General features: G+C 32.2%; 1 protein-coding gene across 4 annotated transcripts in view; it reads right to left on the reverse strand.

Moving 5' to 3' along the window:
* The window catches only part of T3dh (Type III alcohol dehydrogenase), a 21,095-nt gene extending 5,828 nt beyond the window's left edge, over positions 1-15,267 (reverse strand). The window contains exons 1-5 of one of the 4 annotated variants that reach the window (XM_088277215.1): positions 14,701-15,267; positions 14,114-14,201; positions 13,417-13,625; positions 12,382-12,578; positions 11,704-12,017 (exon numbers count right to left, since the gene is read on the reverse strand). In XM_088277215.1, coding sequence (XP_088133341.1) covers positions 11,704-12,017; positions 12,382-12,578; positions 13,417-13,625; positions 14,114-14,201; positions 14,701-14,753 — 861 coding nt within the window. In that variant the 5' untranslated portion in view covers positions 14,754-15,267. Of the gene's footprint in view, positions 1-6,811; positions 8,517-8,703; positions 8,785-9,031; positions 9,110-9,200; positions 9,392-9,475; positions 10,597-11,703; positions 12,018-12,381; positions 12,579-13,416; positions 13,626-13,714; positions 13,801-14,113; positions 14,202-14,700 lie in introns of those variants that run through there. The other 3 variants (XM_088277240.1, XM_088277223.1, XM_088277232.1) reach the window with 3 other exon arrangements.
* Positions 15,268-16,665: the final 1,398 nt, after the last annotated feature.

The raw sequence follows: 16,665 nt of genomic DNA on the forward strand, positions 1-16,665 counted from the left end.
TTAATCATTTATTTATTGATTGTTATTATAATCAACACATTACGTTTTTATCCTTTAAGAAAGTATATAATGCTCGTGTTACAACTGAGATTTTAAAATTTTAAAGAAAAGCTTCAGCGAATTATACGTAATTCTGTGCTTCTTAATATCCAAGAAAATTTTGTACTACTTGAGCAAAGAACACCAAGCGTTGGAATGGAATAAGTAGTATTATATTAATCGATATTATTACCTTTATCGTGGAATCATCACGGGCACTTGAAAACAAACTTAAATTCATTTAATCAAACAACTCACGAAACAATAACAACGTACATTTGTTTGAAATGTCACCAAATGTCAACGCGTTTTTCGTACATATCCTCACCCGCAAAAATTTGCAATTCGATCGCAAACAGGTATTTACTTACTTCAGATATTGATAATCAGATAAGATAATCAAATCATACACTATAAAGAGTAATTATTAATCAAGAAGTTTAGCAATGTTAAAAGTTTTCATAGAAAAATATTCGAACATGACATTTAGTTTGAGCGCCATTTTGTGTTCCCAGTCGAAGAAATTTGAAAATAAAATAAATCGGAGTCAAGTACTTACTTGTAACATTGAAATCAGTAAATTTCGTATATTTCTATTTTTTTTAAAGAAATTGGCTTATAAATACATATTATATATAATTCCTCGTACATACCAAATGTAATATATGTATTTGTAGTACAGTAAATTTGGACTATTGTATATATTTGAACGTGAATTTATCCAAACATTACATAATCTATGAATAATCAATAAAAACGATTTCTGTGGATTTCTAATGTCAATATTGCTTTTTTCTATATTTTTTTTAGTAATAAAATAAAAAAGACAGGTTATAATAAATACACTAATTAACATTTTTATAGTTTATAAGTATTCAGTAATATAATCTAAAAATTATTTTAACCTACGTACTGATAGTTGACATCTTAATATTAGGGGTGTAAAACGTTGCAATATTCCATGAAACAAAATTATAAATTATCATTTATTCAATTAGGAACAAATTTAAAATAACAATTAAAGAAATTAAATTATAATTACAGTTTCATATATCCAGGAGTAAATAATAATGTCATATTGTCGACACTTCATTAAACGTATAACCTTAAACTTCAATATTCCAACTCATCAAGCAGTTTTCCTTTTAGTCGGTGTTAAAATTCAATATGAAATTTTAAATGTGATGATATGATTGAATTGATTAAGTGTAGGCAATGTTTGCTTCATTTTCAAATTGAAGATATAAATATAAATGTATATTAAAATGCATTCAATTGAGGTCAAGATTTTTTGCCCACATAAAGAATAAAATAAATATATCAGAGTGTAAAATTTAAATTTTCACCCACTCTATTTAAAACGTATAAACTTTTTGAAGTATGATAGTATGCAGAAACAATTACAAACAGCATTGTGGTCGATTATAAGAATGTATAAATTAACAAAAAGCTATTTTTTATATATATATATACACATAATAAATTATACATTGAATATATTTACAAATTTGTAGTGTAACACATATAACAATATAAACATGGTAATGTAAAACTAAATTGCAACTTAACAAATGTATATAATTTAAGAAAAAAAATCAGTTCACCGGCTATTTAATAACTCAATCAAAGCACAAAATATCCTGAACATTCTCTTGTATCAATAAACAATCGCAACATGCTCGATCGATTAATTGAAATAGAATAAGATAATAAATTTCATCAAACGATAGATGTAAGAATATTTCTGCACAAAACTTTCAAATATTTTTCAATTTGGAAAAATCATTCATGTTCCAGGTTCAGGCAATCCATCAGATTGTACAATCGAATGTTGAAACCAAAAAATGTAAGAAAAGATATACCATTTTGAATTCAATACAGAACACGAAAGAAAATAAATTGTACGCTTATCCAATTTTATAGACGACACAGAAAATCTCCGGTAGATGCCAATTTAACGATTTATTTAAATATTTTCTGTTCGATAGTTGTTTTTGTAAAAAATTAAAATAAATAAAAATCTGTTCAATCATTATACATATAGTTTTTTGTCAAGAATATTGACAAATATGTTTTTTAAAATTGTATTGTTAATATCCATTTGCATTCATTGCATAAAATAATGGTACATTGTCTTGATTCCATGATTGATATAAAGGTTATCTATTAAAGTGTACCACATTAATGTAACAATTGAAAAAAAAAGTATTATGATGGTTATTGATATTTCATATCTTTCAGCAGTTTAACGGAAACACAGTCAAGGTTAAAAAAAAATATATTAGATTCGGTGAATGAATGGTGTTAATAAAATAAAAATATTAATAAATTAAAGACTTAAAAAAAAATAGTAATAAATTGATAATACCGTATAATACAAATCACTAATATAAGTATACGATGCATATCAATGTAGAAATACTAAACCATTTCAAAGGACACTCTAAAGAAAGAGACAGGTTACCAATTACCACGATGAATTTATAGGTAAAATGTAAAAAGACGTCGAAAAATTACTACTATAGATAATTATATACAGTGAATATGATTGAATTTTAATATATTATAAACTATTTGATCGAAGAAATGTTTTTATGTCATGTATGTATTAATTTTTTTGTGCAGTATAAAGTAATGTAAAATCATATAAAATGTAATTAGATTTTTATTAATATTTAGACATAGATTATTTTTCAGATACAACGTATGGGTGGTAAAATCTTTCAAGTGGAGTAAAATCCAGCATTTGAGATAAAGATTTGAACAAATCAAAAATATTGTTGATAAAAATATCATTTGTGATTCAAATGGAGGCTCATGTCAAATAAAGAACGTTGGAAATAGTAAAACAATTATATATTATATATAATTTCAGATAAATTGTAAAGAAAAGTGTAAAATTGTTTTAGGTTATAAGTAAATTAAAATAGAAAAGTATTATTAAGAAAAATTGAAAATAGCATTAGGTAAAAGTGTATTTAAAAAAAAATCTCATATCATTGTAGCGCCCCGAATTAGAAAAAAAAAGTAAAATGTCAGTATAACAGATATATATAAAATAATTTATTTTGGAGAAAATCTCAGTTGTTTTCACTTTACGGTGCAGAAAAAACAATTTATTTTTAATTGTAAATATTGTAAAAGCAAGATGATCGTTTATTTATATAAGATGTTAAATATTTCAGTTTAAAAATGCAATACTAATCGACTTTTCCACATTTCAAACTTGAAAAGGCATGTATTTAAGGAAATATGCTACGGCAGCAACATATTTTATTTAATAAACAGTATAAAAATATCGTAATTTATTTGCACTAATTTTATTAAGAAAATAAAATGTCATGTTTGACGCAGAAAATATGTTTTTATGTTTTTGTATAAATCATATGGAGAAAAATATATTGAAATATAAAATATAAATGTACTCTTCATCTGATTAGTCAAAGTGTATAAAAATTGTAAAAGTTGTATAAATTAAAGATGCATATGATATTTAAAAAATATGAAATGGCAAAAAATTATAATAAAAATTCAAAGTGTAAAAAAAAAATTCCAAAAAAAAAAACAGATAAGTAGGGCACAAAAAAAACTGCAAACATCATTAAAATGGAGCATTCTCCAATAAAACTTCTGTATAATCAATATTTTTGGTGGTGGATTTATTTGCTGGCAAACAAACTATAATTGAATCCAGTGACCTGCATCGTGAGAATGCAACATACAGTTGACCATGTGAAAAAGTGTTGTTCAGGAGACAAATTCCCAAACGATCAAACGTCTGGCCTTGGCTCTTATTAATTGTCATGGCATAACTCACTTGTACAGGAAACTGTTTCCGGCTGAATTTTAATGGTAATGTCGAAGAATTTGCTGGGGTTGTGATCACGCGGGGAATTAAAATAGGGATGTCGGAGAAAGGTTCATTTAATAATGTCGCAGTAATTACATTTTCACCCAGATCGATGATCCTTAATCGCGCACCATTACAAAGGCCTTCGTTTATACTAAGATTTTTCAGTAACATTATGATGGTGCCAATTTTTAAATTGAGTCGGTGAGGTGGCATTTCACTCGGCGTTAAATTATGTACAATTTCTGGTGGAAAACGACAAACATCTTCGTCCGTGTCAGTTTGAATTGTGTCAATACTGAGATACGTTCTCAATGTGCCCGGGAGACGTTTGATGACTTCTTCATTGATGGTATTGCACGATGAATTCAACGCACATAGTATTGCGACTGATGCGATGTTTGCGTTATTCAACAGAGATTCTCCAAACACCGAACCGATAAAGTCGGTACCATGGAAAATGCAAGTTGACGGCACCTCCACCTCACCGGTTCTCGGATCACCCAAAGTTCCGTTGCCCATTTGTAATAGCCACGTCGAAAAGGATGCTCGTTCCAAGCCTGCCCTAACATTATCTTTCAAGGTTAAAACTTTGAACAGTGGCCACAGTGGTGATTTCACTAACGATGCATTGACCGAGGCGGGTCTAGAAGAATTTCTAATTACTGGGAGTACTTGTCTAAAATCCCCGCCTAATAATATTACTTTACCTCCAAAAGGGGCAGAATTCTGATGAATATCCTTGCAAAGTTTATTTACAACATCGATGGCATACCGATGTGCCATCGGAGCTTCGTCCCAAATAATTACAGATGCTTCTTTAATACGTGCAGCCACTACACTTTGGACAACAAGTTGCGATGTCAACGTTGAGTCTATTTCTAGAGGTATTTTAAAAATTGAATGTGCTGTACGTCCATTTCTTAAGAGCATTGCAGCTAAACCTGTAGTCGCTACACATATTAATTTTTTACCTTCTTCCTTCAGGATGTCAATCAATAGATTATATAAAAAAGTTTTTCCCGTACCACTGGGTCCATCGAGAAAGAAGCACCCGCCTGTCGCAGTTCTAACTGCGGCCAACACATCGTTCATGGCATCACGTTGAAGGACATTGAGGGAAGATAAACGGGACTGAATGTCGGAAACTACGATAATTGTCTCGTCCTCTTCTACATTGCCAGATGGACGTGGCAGTCCGAAATCCGCATTACATCGCTGGTGTTCTTCTAAATAACGATTGATTATTATCAACGCTATATTAGAGGCTGCTTCGATCGGACTGAGATCTTGAGTAAAAAACTCTATGAATTTTTCCCACAGCCCTAATGGGTTGGACGGATTGCCAAAACATAAAATGAATGAAAAAAGTCTACGTAACTGTCGGGGCATTTGGAAATTTGACGCTTCCCTCAATGTCGCCTCCCACTGCTCGTCATTGTCTGCAAGGCCTCTGGCTACTGCCGCAGCCTTAAACGTTTCATATTGGGTATTGTTAAATGATTTTAAATTATTGAAACTTGTCGCGCCCGGTACGTGCGTTAAAAGGATACGGAGAAAGAATAAATTACCCTGCGCGGGAGTAACCAGAGGCAATCTAGCAATGACGTTATGACCCCCGCGTTGGAGTTTGCGCCAGCGGCCGTTTACAAAAACATAAAACTTCGGTATATGTGGGTATTTAATTTCCCGAGCAGTTATATCTAAATCGTTCAAGTCAAACCATGCGGTCAACATGGTTCGAGAACATCGACGAAGGGCCGCAGCCTCCTCTCCTGCTTCAAACATGGCACTCTGCAAATTTTCTAAATGTATCGGTAGCACTACAACGACATGAGACATTTTGTTTAATGTTTTACCTTGCAGACGCCAAGCCGCTTCTGGCGCTGCTAGATACCGAGCGTCCAAATGTTTTTTTAATTTCATCGTGAATAATTGGCTCCGTCTCCACAACATTTACATTAGCTTTAGGGTGTCCTTTGAAACAGTATTTGTAAAGGTATTTAACCGCATGTAGCGAACTACAAATTTCTACATTGATATGACACGTATACTTGTATAAAAGATACGCATTATACGGCACGATCCATTTATTATCTAATAATACCGTCGAATTCATGCACACTCGACGATTGTCGTCGCGTCGTCTATAAATTGGATAAGCATTATCTATAATTTTTGTTTCCGATTCGAAATTCTTTGGATACCTTTTTTTACAGCCTTTCGGACCCATGCATTGATTGTTTGGTCCTAAAGGACAGCACGGACCATGGATCATGAATGATTTTACCAATTCGTATAGACAATTTTCATCTTGTATATCTGGAAGTTCGGCGGAGACTATATTATCGACATCATTATCGTTACTATCCCGAATTTTATCATCATTTGCTAAAATCACTAACAAATGAGCATGTGGCAGACCTCGTTTTTGAAACTCCACAGTATACGTGTAGGCCTTTGGTGTTCCAAATACGTGTTTATTCATAATTTCTTTAATTAATTCGTCCAATTTCAAGCTGAAGACGCATGCTACAATATCTGGTCTGTCTGAAGGAACCTGACCAGGTAAAAACGCTCTAGTAATTTCAGGCCATTTTGGATTCGACGTCATCGTTATAAATAAATCCGGCTTACCGAATTCGACCACCATTGCTAATGCATTTTGCAACTGTTTCTGCATATACCGGCTGCCTCCAGTGTAAGAGGATGGTAAAATTATAATTTTGCCAGGTCTCTGAAAATGTAAAACATTTAGGTAAATTATAAATAATTTAATACATACTAATTTAATATTTTAAATATTTTCTTAATTTCAAATATAATAATATTGTATATTTTATAATAAGTATAATTTTTGGTGCAATGTGTTTAAAGTTAATTTAGTTATATATTGAATATAAAATATCAAATAAATCTCACCTCGCAATCTCCATTGACATATTCTTGCAGGCCGAGATATTGTTCGACCCGCAGTTCCGATTGATTGAGTTTAATAAATTGCAAACGGTTCCCCTCCACTCTTGAATATACGTCCACTAAATATTGTTGAAATAGTCGAGAGCCTCGCAGCAGCGTATTATCGCTAAAAGGACGAAATGCTAACCTATAGGCATAATATTCCCTAATTGGGATAAAAGAACGTTTCAGCCCCCGCCTGTTGTTGTATGGCATACAAAAGGTCCAACCGGAGTCTCCGTGTGGAAAAAAGATGGGATACAAAAGAGGGTCTATGAAGGGCGAAGTACTGGGAATGTGAGAAGCACTGTTGTGAAACGAATGAACGACTATGTCTCTAGACGTAGGGACTTCGCCGTCATCCGTTTCAAAGACGATAGCAACCTGATTCGCTTCTGGCAAATTATGAACACCCGAATGTTGAGTTCGGGTGGGTTGACACAAACGGAAAGTTAAATTAGGCGGTGCTTGTCCAGAAGCGAGGGATTCTTGTTCCGCTTGCTGGTGGAGAGAATGCATTTGTCGATAGACATGAACAAATGGATTATTCTCCAGAAGGAATGCGGAAAACTGCTGCATGAATACGGGTGAGAGGCAGTCACGTCCGGGAAAATTCATTCGCTCACTGTACGCAAGCTCTTCGTCTAAAATGTACAGCTGAGCGAATGCCGGACGATGATTCGCTGACGGAAGTACAGATGACTGATTATGGTAAATACTCCCATGGATCTTGTAAACAAAAGGTCCATGGCCCGGTACATCTGCTAATTCGGCGCCTAGGGAAGAAAGGAAAAGGCTGTATTATAAATCGTTATATTTTTAAGAAACGTTTTTGATTCAGAGGTGTTGCCAGCAAACAGAACTTTAAGAAACTCCGGTTGGCTTTTTATATCTGGGAGCTGAATTTTGCCTTTGCCGCAGCATTCCGTCCCTTTGGATTCCCCTCGGAAGAAAGCACCTCCACAATGATCACAAATGACATCTATATTACCAATGTCGAGCGCACCCTTCACCCGATGAGGAATCCTCGCAATTTTATACGTTCTGGAGGCTCTCCTTATCCTTGTCTGTTGAAGTTGGTCATAGGTCCTTATATTCCTTCTTAGGGGAGTTTCAGAAACAGGATCAGAAAGAACGGGAGTAGGAGAATGTGGCGAAGAATGGCATATTTCCGGTAATGTGAATAGCTGGGGGGAAGGAATTCTGTGCATATCAGTCGATGTCGATGGTTGCGGAGAATGAATTATGTGAAAAATACCAGTCGATGTAGATGGTTGCGGGGAATGAATTCTGTGAAAAATACCTGTCGATGTAGATGGTTGGTCGGAGGGAATGTCTGTGCAAAAAAGAATAGAAGAGGAAATGGGAGAAGTAACGTCAGTAGCAGAGTGGAGGGGTTCCGGGAAAACTGTCGAGTGAGTTGATGTTGTTGGCAATAGCGTAGAAGATCCAGTAGTCAAATTGGTTGCTCTTAAAGAAGCTCTTCTCTCTCTGTCCCTCTTGTTTCATTCTTTATATCTGTCTTTTGTTCCTCAGAGAGAGAGGCTTGTTTTTCAATTTTCTTTTGTTTGACTCTTTCTCTTTCCCTTGCTATTTGTTCTTCCGTTCGGTTGGCCCGTTTCTCCTTACGTTTTTCTGCAATTCTTTTTTTTCGTCCTCTTCCATTTTACTGAAATACAAAAATTAATTCATAATTAAGTAAAACATTAGTGGATATGTATTTTAGTAAATATATTCGAGAAATTGAAAACACAGTTTGTTCAAAATACATATTTTCAAATAAAATAGTTCAAAATAAAATTAATTAAATGTGAACAGCACAAATCAAAAAAATTATTTAATACATTTTTACTTACATTTATTTGTTTAAAGTTCTTTTTGAATAATAATATATTCCTCAAAATTAGATTTGTCTATTCACTTCTCATGTAGATGATCTGTAAATTTTCACACGACAGATATTATAAGTTTTTCAGTATTATAAATGAATTATGATTTGAAGAACTTAATTTAATGGAAAAAATGCATTTTACACTACAAATTTTTCATACCTGACAAATTAACATTAATTAAAGAAAGTGGTGATTACCAACATCAAATATTTGATTGTTATATAGTTTAAATTGTAATAAAATTATTATTTAAAGAATCATAAATACCATAATTATTGAAAATAATACTCACATAAATTTGTAAAGTTTTGGTGTATTTTCTTTAATAAAAAATTCTCTGCAAGAATCTTCCAATCCCTCGAAAGGTAATCTTAAATTTATAATATATACATATTTAAGTAAATAGATCGTAAACAGAGAGTAAATAAAAATTTATATACTACTATAACGGTTTTACTTACATGAAAAGGATTTTTTCAAGTATCTCAGCAGATTCCAGTTGAAATATATTTTTTTTTCCGCAAATCTCCAAAATCCTCCGATTTATAGGAAAATTATCTAAAAATAATAATATAATGCATTGAAAAAAATGTATGTACATGAAACAATGATGCTTGAAACTGTACGTGGTAATTTTTTATAATATTTAATTAAATAACATATATTAATAAATCATATAAATGTCCACACAATAAGCTATATTTCTATATATATAAATGTATAAAAAGATTCTTACCTTCGATGATGTCTTCAGATTTTATTTGAGTAAAATCAACCACAAAATAAACCGACCCGATTTCGGAAGAAGTTTTCGCCATATGGTGAAAAATTTCAAAATATAATTCGAAAGACGCATAAAATAACCGCCTTTTTCCATCGATTCGAATTATAATGTTCCCAGCCGAAGAAATGTGAAAATTAAATAAATCGAAATCAAGTACCTACTTGTAACATTTAAATCAGTAAATTTCGTATATTTCTATTTTTTTTAAAGAAATTGGCATATAAATACATTTCATAAATAATTCCTCGTTCACACCAAGTGAAATATATTTGTAGTATTATAAATTTACACAATTGTATATATTTGAACGTCGGCGTCGCGCAATGAATTTATCTCAACATTCCATGATCTATGAATAATCAATAATAACGGTTTCTATGGTTTACATGTGTCAATATATATTGCTTTTTGGTTATTTTCTGGAAATCTGAACATTATACACAATTGTTAATTATTTTGTACAACGATAAACGTGATTATATTGGACAATTATATTTACTATCGTTCGTGATGAGAAGACGATATACTCGTATATATAAAACTGGACATTCTAACCTTATTGTAATACTTGACAAAGCATGTTATATTATGTGTTGATACGTTACTAATTAAATGTATTTTGTGGTTGTAAAATAAAAAATATTATTGTAATACTTGAAAAGCATATAATGTGTTGATACGTTACTAATTAAATGTATTTTGTGGTTGTAAAATAAAAATATATTGTTGTAATATATCTAGTGTTTCATTTTATTACTTAATTCATGAGTTCATGTTAAAGGTTTTCAAATAATTGCATGCATTTATACGGTTTGAAAACGAATTCAACACGCTCTATGCTGGATAAGGGTTTTACTAACCAACTGCCTGACATAATATAAAACTAAAAAGATATTTGTGCAAGTAATTGGTTTCTTTTTTTCATTTAAATGTGCTTCTTACGCCTTTTCATTTTATCCGTTTATTGATTTATATTTTGACTCGTGTTGGTTTTGTTTGATCTTTTTTATGAAATTACCTACTGGACTTGTGTATGCAATAAAAAATTAACATAATTGAATGAATTTAAAATTATATTTGATTAATCTAAACCTAAGAAAGGTATTGTTTTGAATATTAGTTTTGTTTCAATAATAATAGGTACTCGGGAGTACTTAAAAATATTAAAGGTTTTATTAGGCTGGCCACACATGATTTTTTTAGTCTGTCATCACTGATGAATTCGCCTCGGTTTAGCCATCTCCGATCCAAGGCCGATCGGATTTACTCCTCTGACGTCGCAAAATTTTCACCGCCAAGGAAAAATGTATGGGAAATTAGAAAACGCGATATTTTCACCAAAACTGCTCAGAACTGGATACGGTCTCAAAAGCCAATTTAATTTAATCACATTATATTCTTAAATGAAATTGGCTTCTTGGTTTTGAATATTTTTTTTTTAATTATATTTTTTCTTCATTTATTAATAAATTTTCTGTTCACGTAAGCTAGCATTATTTTCTGTTCTCTTCCCAGAAGCCATCTATCCATATTAGCACTGACATACTACGAATTTTATCGTAAATGGACAAATATGGCAAGTAAACACAGTACGAGAAAACTCGTGGCTGGCATCCTAACAAAGAACACAATCTACAAGTTATCTCGTAGTTGGCAGTAAACGTGTCAACTGTCCAATGAAATTAATTCTATATGAGCATTTTTAATCTAATTTTATGTCTGATAATATCTATTGTATTCTTGCCAGTGCCCTTTATAATAACCTAAAATATTGTATAATGTATACCACACACAGGCCATGCCTTTGTGGGATGTTTTTTTGTATTAATATTTAATATTTTTTGTGCTTGGTAATTATAATATCGTAGTCATACAGGAGAAAGTGACCAAGTGCATTTCTTACAAAAATGTGATCATTGACTATTTGATTTCTTACTAGCTTAATATTGCCCTGAAAAAAATCCAAAAGGATTTTAAACTTGGAAGTATAATATATTGACTTATTAAAAATGACTAACTGAATTGATGTTTATTTTTTTGCCAAGCAAAAGTGACTTAAATGGCCCTCCTGAACATTTTACGTTTTGTTAGTTGGTCACTTTCTCTTGTACGACTACGATATATCGTGAAATGTAAAAGAATTTAAAATTAAGAAGATAAAAATAATAGCAACAAAAAACCTTCAGGGCGTATCTCGCCCAAACATCAGATATGGGGTTCTGGCCCTGATAGGCCGGCCGCAGGTTGGGGTTGGTGGGTGCGGGGCCCCTATCGGTGTACGGGATGGCGGTGAAGCTCTCCAGGGCGTGGCACAAGACATCGAACCCGGAGTAGGAACACACTCTCTCGGGCAGGGACAGAGTGTGCAGAGGGTCCACGATCCCGAGAGTGGGACGGATGGCGCGGTAGGAAATACCGGTCTTGATATGCAAAAGCTTGTAATCAAATATGCTGACACCCGTTGTCTCACTTCCGGTTCCTGACGTTGTCGGAACTAGAAAGGGTAATTTTTAAGTTCTCAGTACTGTAGAGCAAAAAATCATTAAAACCATAGAAAAACTTCTCAATAGTAAAATACACTTATTACATAGTTTTTATTTTTTTTGTTTTCTATATTATTAAATTGATCAGGGAGGTTATTAAGGACTTTACACTTTACATTTTAAGGATCACATTAGTAAACTATACTTTTATTAAATATTTTAGTAAATGCATGGTAAACTAAAAACGTCAGGTCAGGTTCAGACCTGACTTGGGAGGATGCAAGAAAACTGGCAGCCGACAAAGGAGCCTGAAGATGACTATGTATCTACAAATATAGTCTGGTTATCTAGGGTTAAAGGGTTAAATTATCTTACTAGCAATGTGTGGCTTCAGCGTGACCAGAACGGGCTTTGCTTTGCCGATAGGAGCGCTAACATAGTCAAGGAACTCTGCGTCAGGATCGGAAGCATACAAGTTTGCTGCCTTACAAGTGTCAATTACAGATCCTCCCCCGACTGCAACGAATGCATCGAACTTGCCATCCTTGGCAAACTTCGTAGCATCTAGCAAACTGAAAATTAATACAAATATAAAGTTTACTTACATTTGGGATATTAAAAGGAAGCAGCTATTGCCAGACAAATTATTTCAAGGACAATATGTATAAGTTGAAGTTTCTGAAATATTTACAAAAAACAGGGCTGTTTTTTAAATATCCACAAAAGGAAAATACATTTTCCCAAAATAGTACTCTATAAATTAGCAAACATTATCTCTGCTAAATTATTATACTAACCAACCACCATGCTGCTTTCTGAAGGGGTAGGCAGAGAGAATGTGTCTTTACATCTTCGCCTCTTCCAATTCATGCATCTACTCATACATACCCGTCAATTATTCTGATTCCTGATATGACTACTTTCAAGTACATGAAATATGATAATGTCAAATGTCATGTAAAATACTTGATAATCAAGTATTTCATGCCAAGTTTTCCTCGTTTGTAGTTGGTAATAAAAGCAAAGAAGGAACTGCCAACTACATTCACCTCAGAAATTTGTTTTACTGTTTTTACTTTACTCATTTGATTCACATGCCTAAAACATCTCAACACACCTTTCTTAACTTTATCAATTCTTATCTCAGCCTTGTATTCTTTCCTCACCATTCAAACATCTATTATACATCATTGTGCTGCACATTCATCTGAGAGATTGAATTTTCACTACTTCATAGTTCATGATATGATTATTATTAACACATATTATTTACATGTTTCCAATGTATTCTAGTATTACCCTAAATAGTTTAGACTTCTGTCGATCTTTTAATAATCCCTTAATAGTTTAGACTTCTGTATATCATAATAAAAAATATGTATTTTTTTATCGATCATAATATTTGCATACCTCTGATCAGTAGGTTCCACTCGAACTTTATCATACAGTTGGAAGTTTACACCACTTTTGGTGAGAGCATCGACGGTGGTCTTCACAGGAGGCAGGTCGGCGAGACGAGAATCCGTCATGACGCAAACATTCTTGGCTTTCATGTTCACCATATCCATGCCAACTTCACGAGTCACCCCAATTCCATATCTGATCGTTGAGCATACCATCTACAAAGATATATAAAGAAGAGATAACCCTATAGAAGTCAATGGATAGCATCTCCATTTTATAGCCATTTAAGGAATGAATAATGGACCATTTCTTTATAAGGCCGACAAAGATGAAAAATCACATTTTATTATTTTTTTAAGGATTTCATTGAATAGTGACCAATTACTTTTGGTCAGTGAGTTCTATATTTAAATGAAACATTCCAAGGAAAAAATCTTGCAATATCGCCCCGCTAATGCTCTCTAAGTAGGTACTAGATCTCAATGCTTTTGGCACATTGTCCTGAGGAATTTTGTCAAACTCAAATGAGATATTAATCAAATATAATTCCATTCTAAATAAACATTCAAATCAATTTGTTCCATTAAAAATATGTAGTTTTGCTTGTGTTCAAATATGTAATACTCCGTATATTTTTTTGTACAAATAAATAAATAAATAAGAATATATAAATTGTTTTTTATTTTAATTTTAAAGACCTTACCTCAAATGCATAATCCTTTGATGGAACCGCATTAGGAACAGAGCTAGCATGACTATGACCGGGATTACCATGGGCCGGACATTTACATCTGAATAAAAATTACATACCGATAATTTAACACCCTTAAATAAAAATAAAAATGGATGAAGCTCGTTGAAGGGTTGGCTTTATTTTCTAAGTGACAGTTCAAATATTCCGCCTTTATCAATCACATGATTCTCAAAGTGAGACATCTTACGGTCAAATTTATAAACAAGGCAAAGTAAGTAAATTTCCTGCATTCAAAACTTATTAAAAGGTTTCCGGTAGAAAATAAAGGAATCAATGATATCTCCGCCCTTTTTCCTCCTAATACTAAAGGAAAGTTAGTATTCTAACTACCGAAGATAAAAAGAGAAAAAATGAAGATTTGCTTCGACAAAAAGGTGATGAAAAGAGATGGCGATTATTTTGTAATGCTCCATCTTCCTCTTCACGAACGCATTAATGTGAGTTTTTGTATATATGTACAAAATCTTTGACATTTGAATTCTGATGTCATTATAAATTTAATTTATTTATAATAAATTTATATTATTTTTACTTACGAAGCACTCGATATAACCTGCAATAAATCCAAAATTCGCCTTCTAGGAATCATTTTCTTTCTCGGAAAGAAAAGTTTCGCTAAACTTTTCAATCAACTGTCAAAGTAAAACTTCACTTGGCAACTCGCGAACTGGATTTAACTATCGGACTAATTATTTGTATATGGTGTGATTAAACTAAAATAAATACAGTAGGACCCCTCCCGTCCACCACTCCGGTTTATCTAAATCAAAGACTAACTAATTTGTATAATCATCGATCGAACCGTGCTCGAGCCAAACTTGTCCTGACTCGTATTTTTTTAAAACCTTAAATTTTGAAATGCATGTATGTGTCTATTAAACTTCTGTTTTTCAACAGTATAACAGCCTTTTATGCGGTTTATTGCAATGTTTTAATGTAGAGACAATACATGGTCATTTTTGTGTTCAGAGATTGTATATTTTACTGTAAATGTGTATTTTTTCTGTATTTTCTGATAATGCCAAAGGTGGCGTATTAGAGAGTTCAACTGTATTAAAAATTCACAGACCGCGATGTTTGATTTATTTATGATTTTGATTTATTTATGATTTATATGATATTTGTATCTAACTATATGTTTCTTCACAGATAACAATAGAAAAGCAACGTTTACACACCTCTCTCGACTAATGTTTATAATACTCGAGCGCCTGATACTGCTTTATCAACACGCCTTGATTAAAATATTGGTAATTTATTATTACAGTGAAGTTGAGTAGTTATATAATTAGTCTGTCGTATGGATTACAGACTAATTAATTGGTCTGTGAGTGGAGGTTTATGGAGTGGAGATGCTGTGGCGACACTTTTGTTTACATGGACCGATTATCAAAAATAAAATAATCATACACTCACTCAACACATGATTTTTATTTGATTTAATTTCAATCCTTTTTATTTATAATAAGTCAATTAAATTGTTACTTGCACATTTTTTATTTCATATAAAGTTCTAAAAAACATTGTACATTTGTATTTTGAATAGGTAGGTATTTATGAAGAAAGAAGAAGTTTTTTTTTTTACATAATAACATTGCAATGCATAACGTCAAATCTGTAGTAGATCGTCAATCTTAGGTGCTTGATTCATTATTAACTTATTTAAAGAAAATTAAAATATTAAAGCTATCTTGAAAATCGTTATGTAATACCTATCTTTCCTTGTCAATTTTGGTTTTTTCAATCATCCGGATTATATTCATCCTCAATTAGTCCAGATAATCAAGGTTCTACATAAATTAGTTGGTCAGTGCTCCTAATGTGCATTCATGCCGTTCGGTCACATGCAGGTCTAGGTTTTTTGCTCATGTCTTACTATTCAAATGTGTCTTCTATTAAATTAATTTCAGCTGATCTTGAGATGAAAGAAATCTGGGATTTAAGAACATGTGGATCTCTAGCCACTTTTATAATGGATAAAAAAAATTCAAGTATCCTTGTATGGATAATAGGTGTTATTTTACAATTTTTTTTGTATTAACATTTTTCCACCTTCCATATCATGTATCGAGTCGTCAGTTCTATTGGAAATTATGATTTTAATTTGGCACTACCAGTTTTGAATGAGCAGTCCTTCCATCGGCAAGCGATTTAAAACTAGTCTTATAAATACGGAAATATTCTTAGAGTGCTATTTAAAAAAATTGTGTGAAATAGATAAATTTCAGATGAAATGAATCAACATTATTAGAATCAACATTACATAGGAATACATACACAGAGGCAGTGGAAGTATCAATTTAACCACTTAATGCTAGGGTTTTTTTTTATAAAAATTGTTTGAATAAAACATCCACTATAAGTAAATAAAATATAAGAATTTCAGCATATATTTAGGTCTGGGATATTTTGTACTAATTCATCATAGAAAATGTAATTGAAAAATTCAAAATTGGAACGCATTTAGCGCGCTAGCGTGACTCGTTCAATAGTATGAAGCT

Source organism: Brachycentrus maculatus, unplaced genomic scaffold (assembly GCF_059751285.1).
Source record: "Brachycentrus maculatus isolate JH-2025_06_01 unplaced genomic scaffold, ASM5975128v1 h1tg000004l, whole genome shotgun sequence".
Taxonomy (NCBI): domain Eukaryota; kingdom Metazoa; phylum Arthropoda; class Insecta; order Trichoptera; family Brachycentridae; genus Brachycentrus; species Brachycentrus maculatus.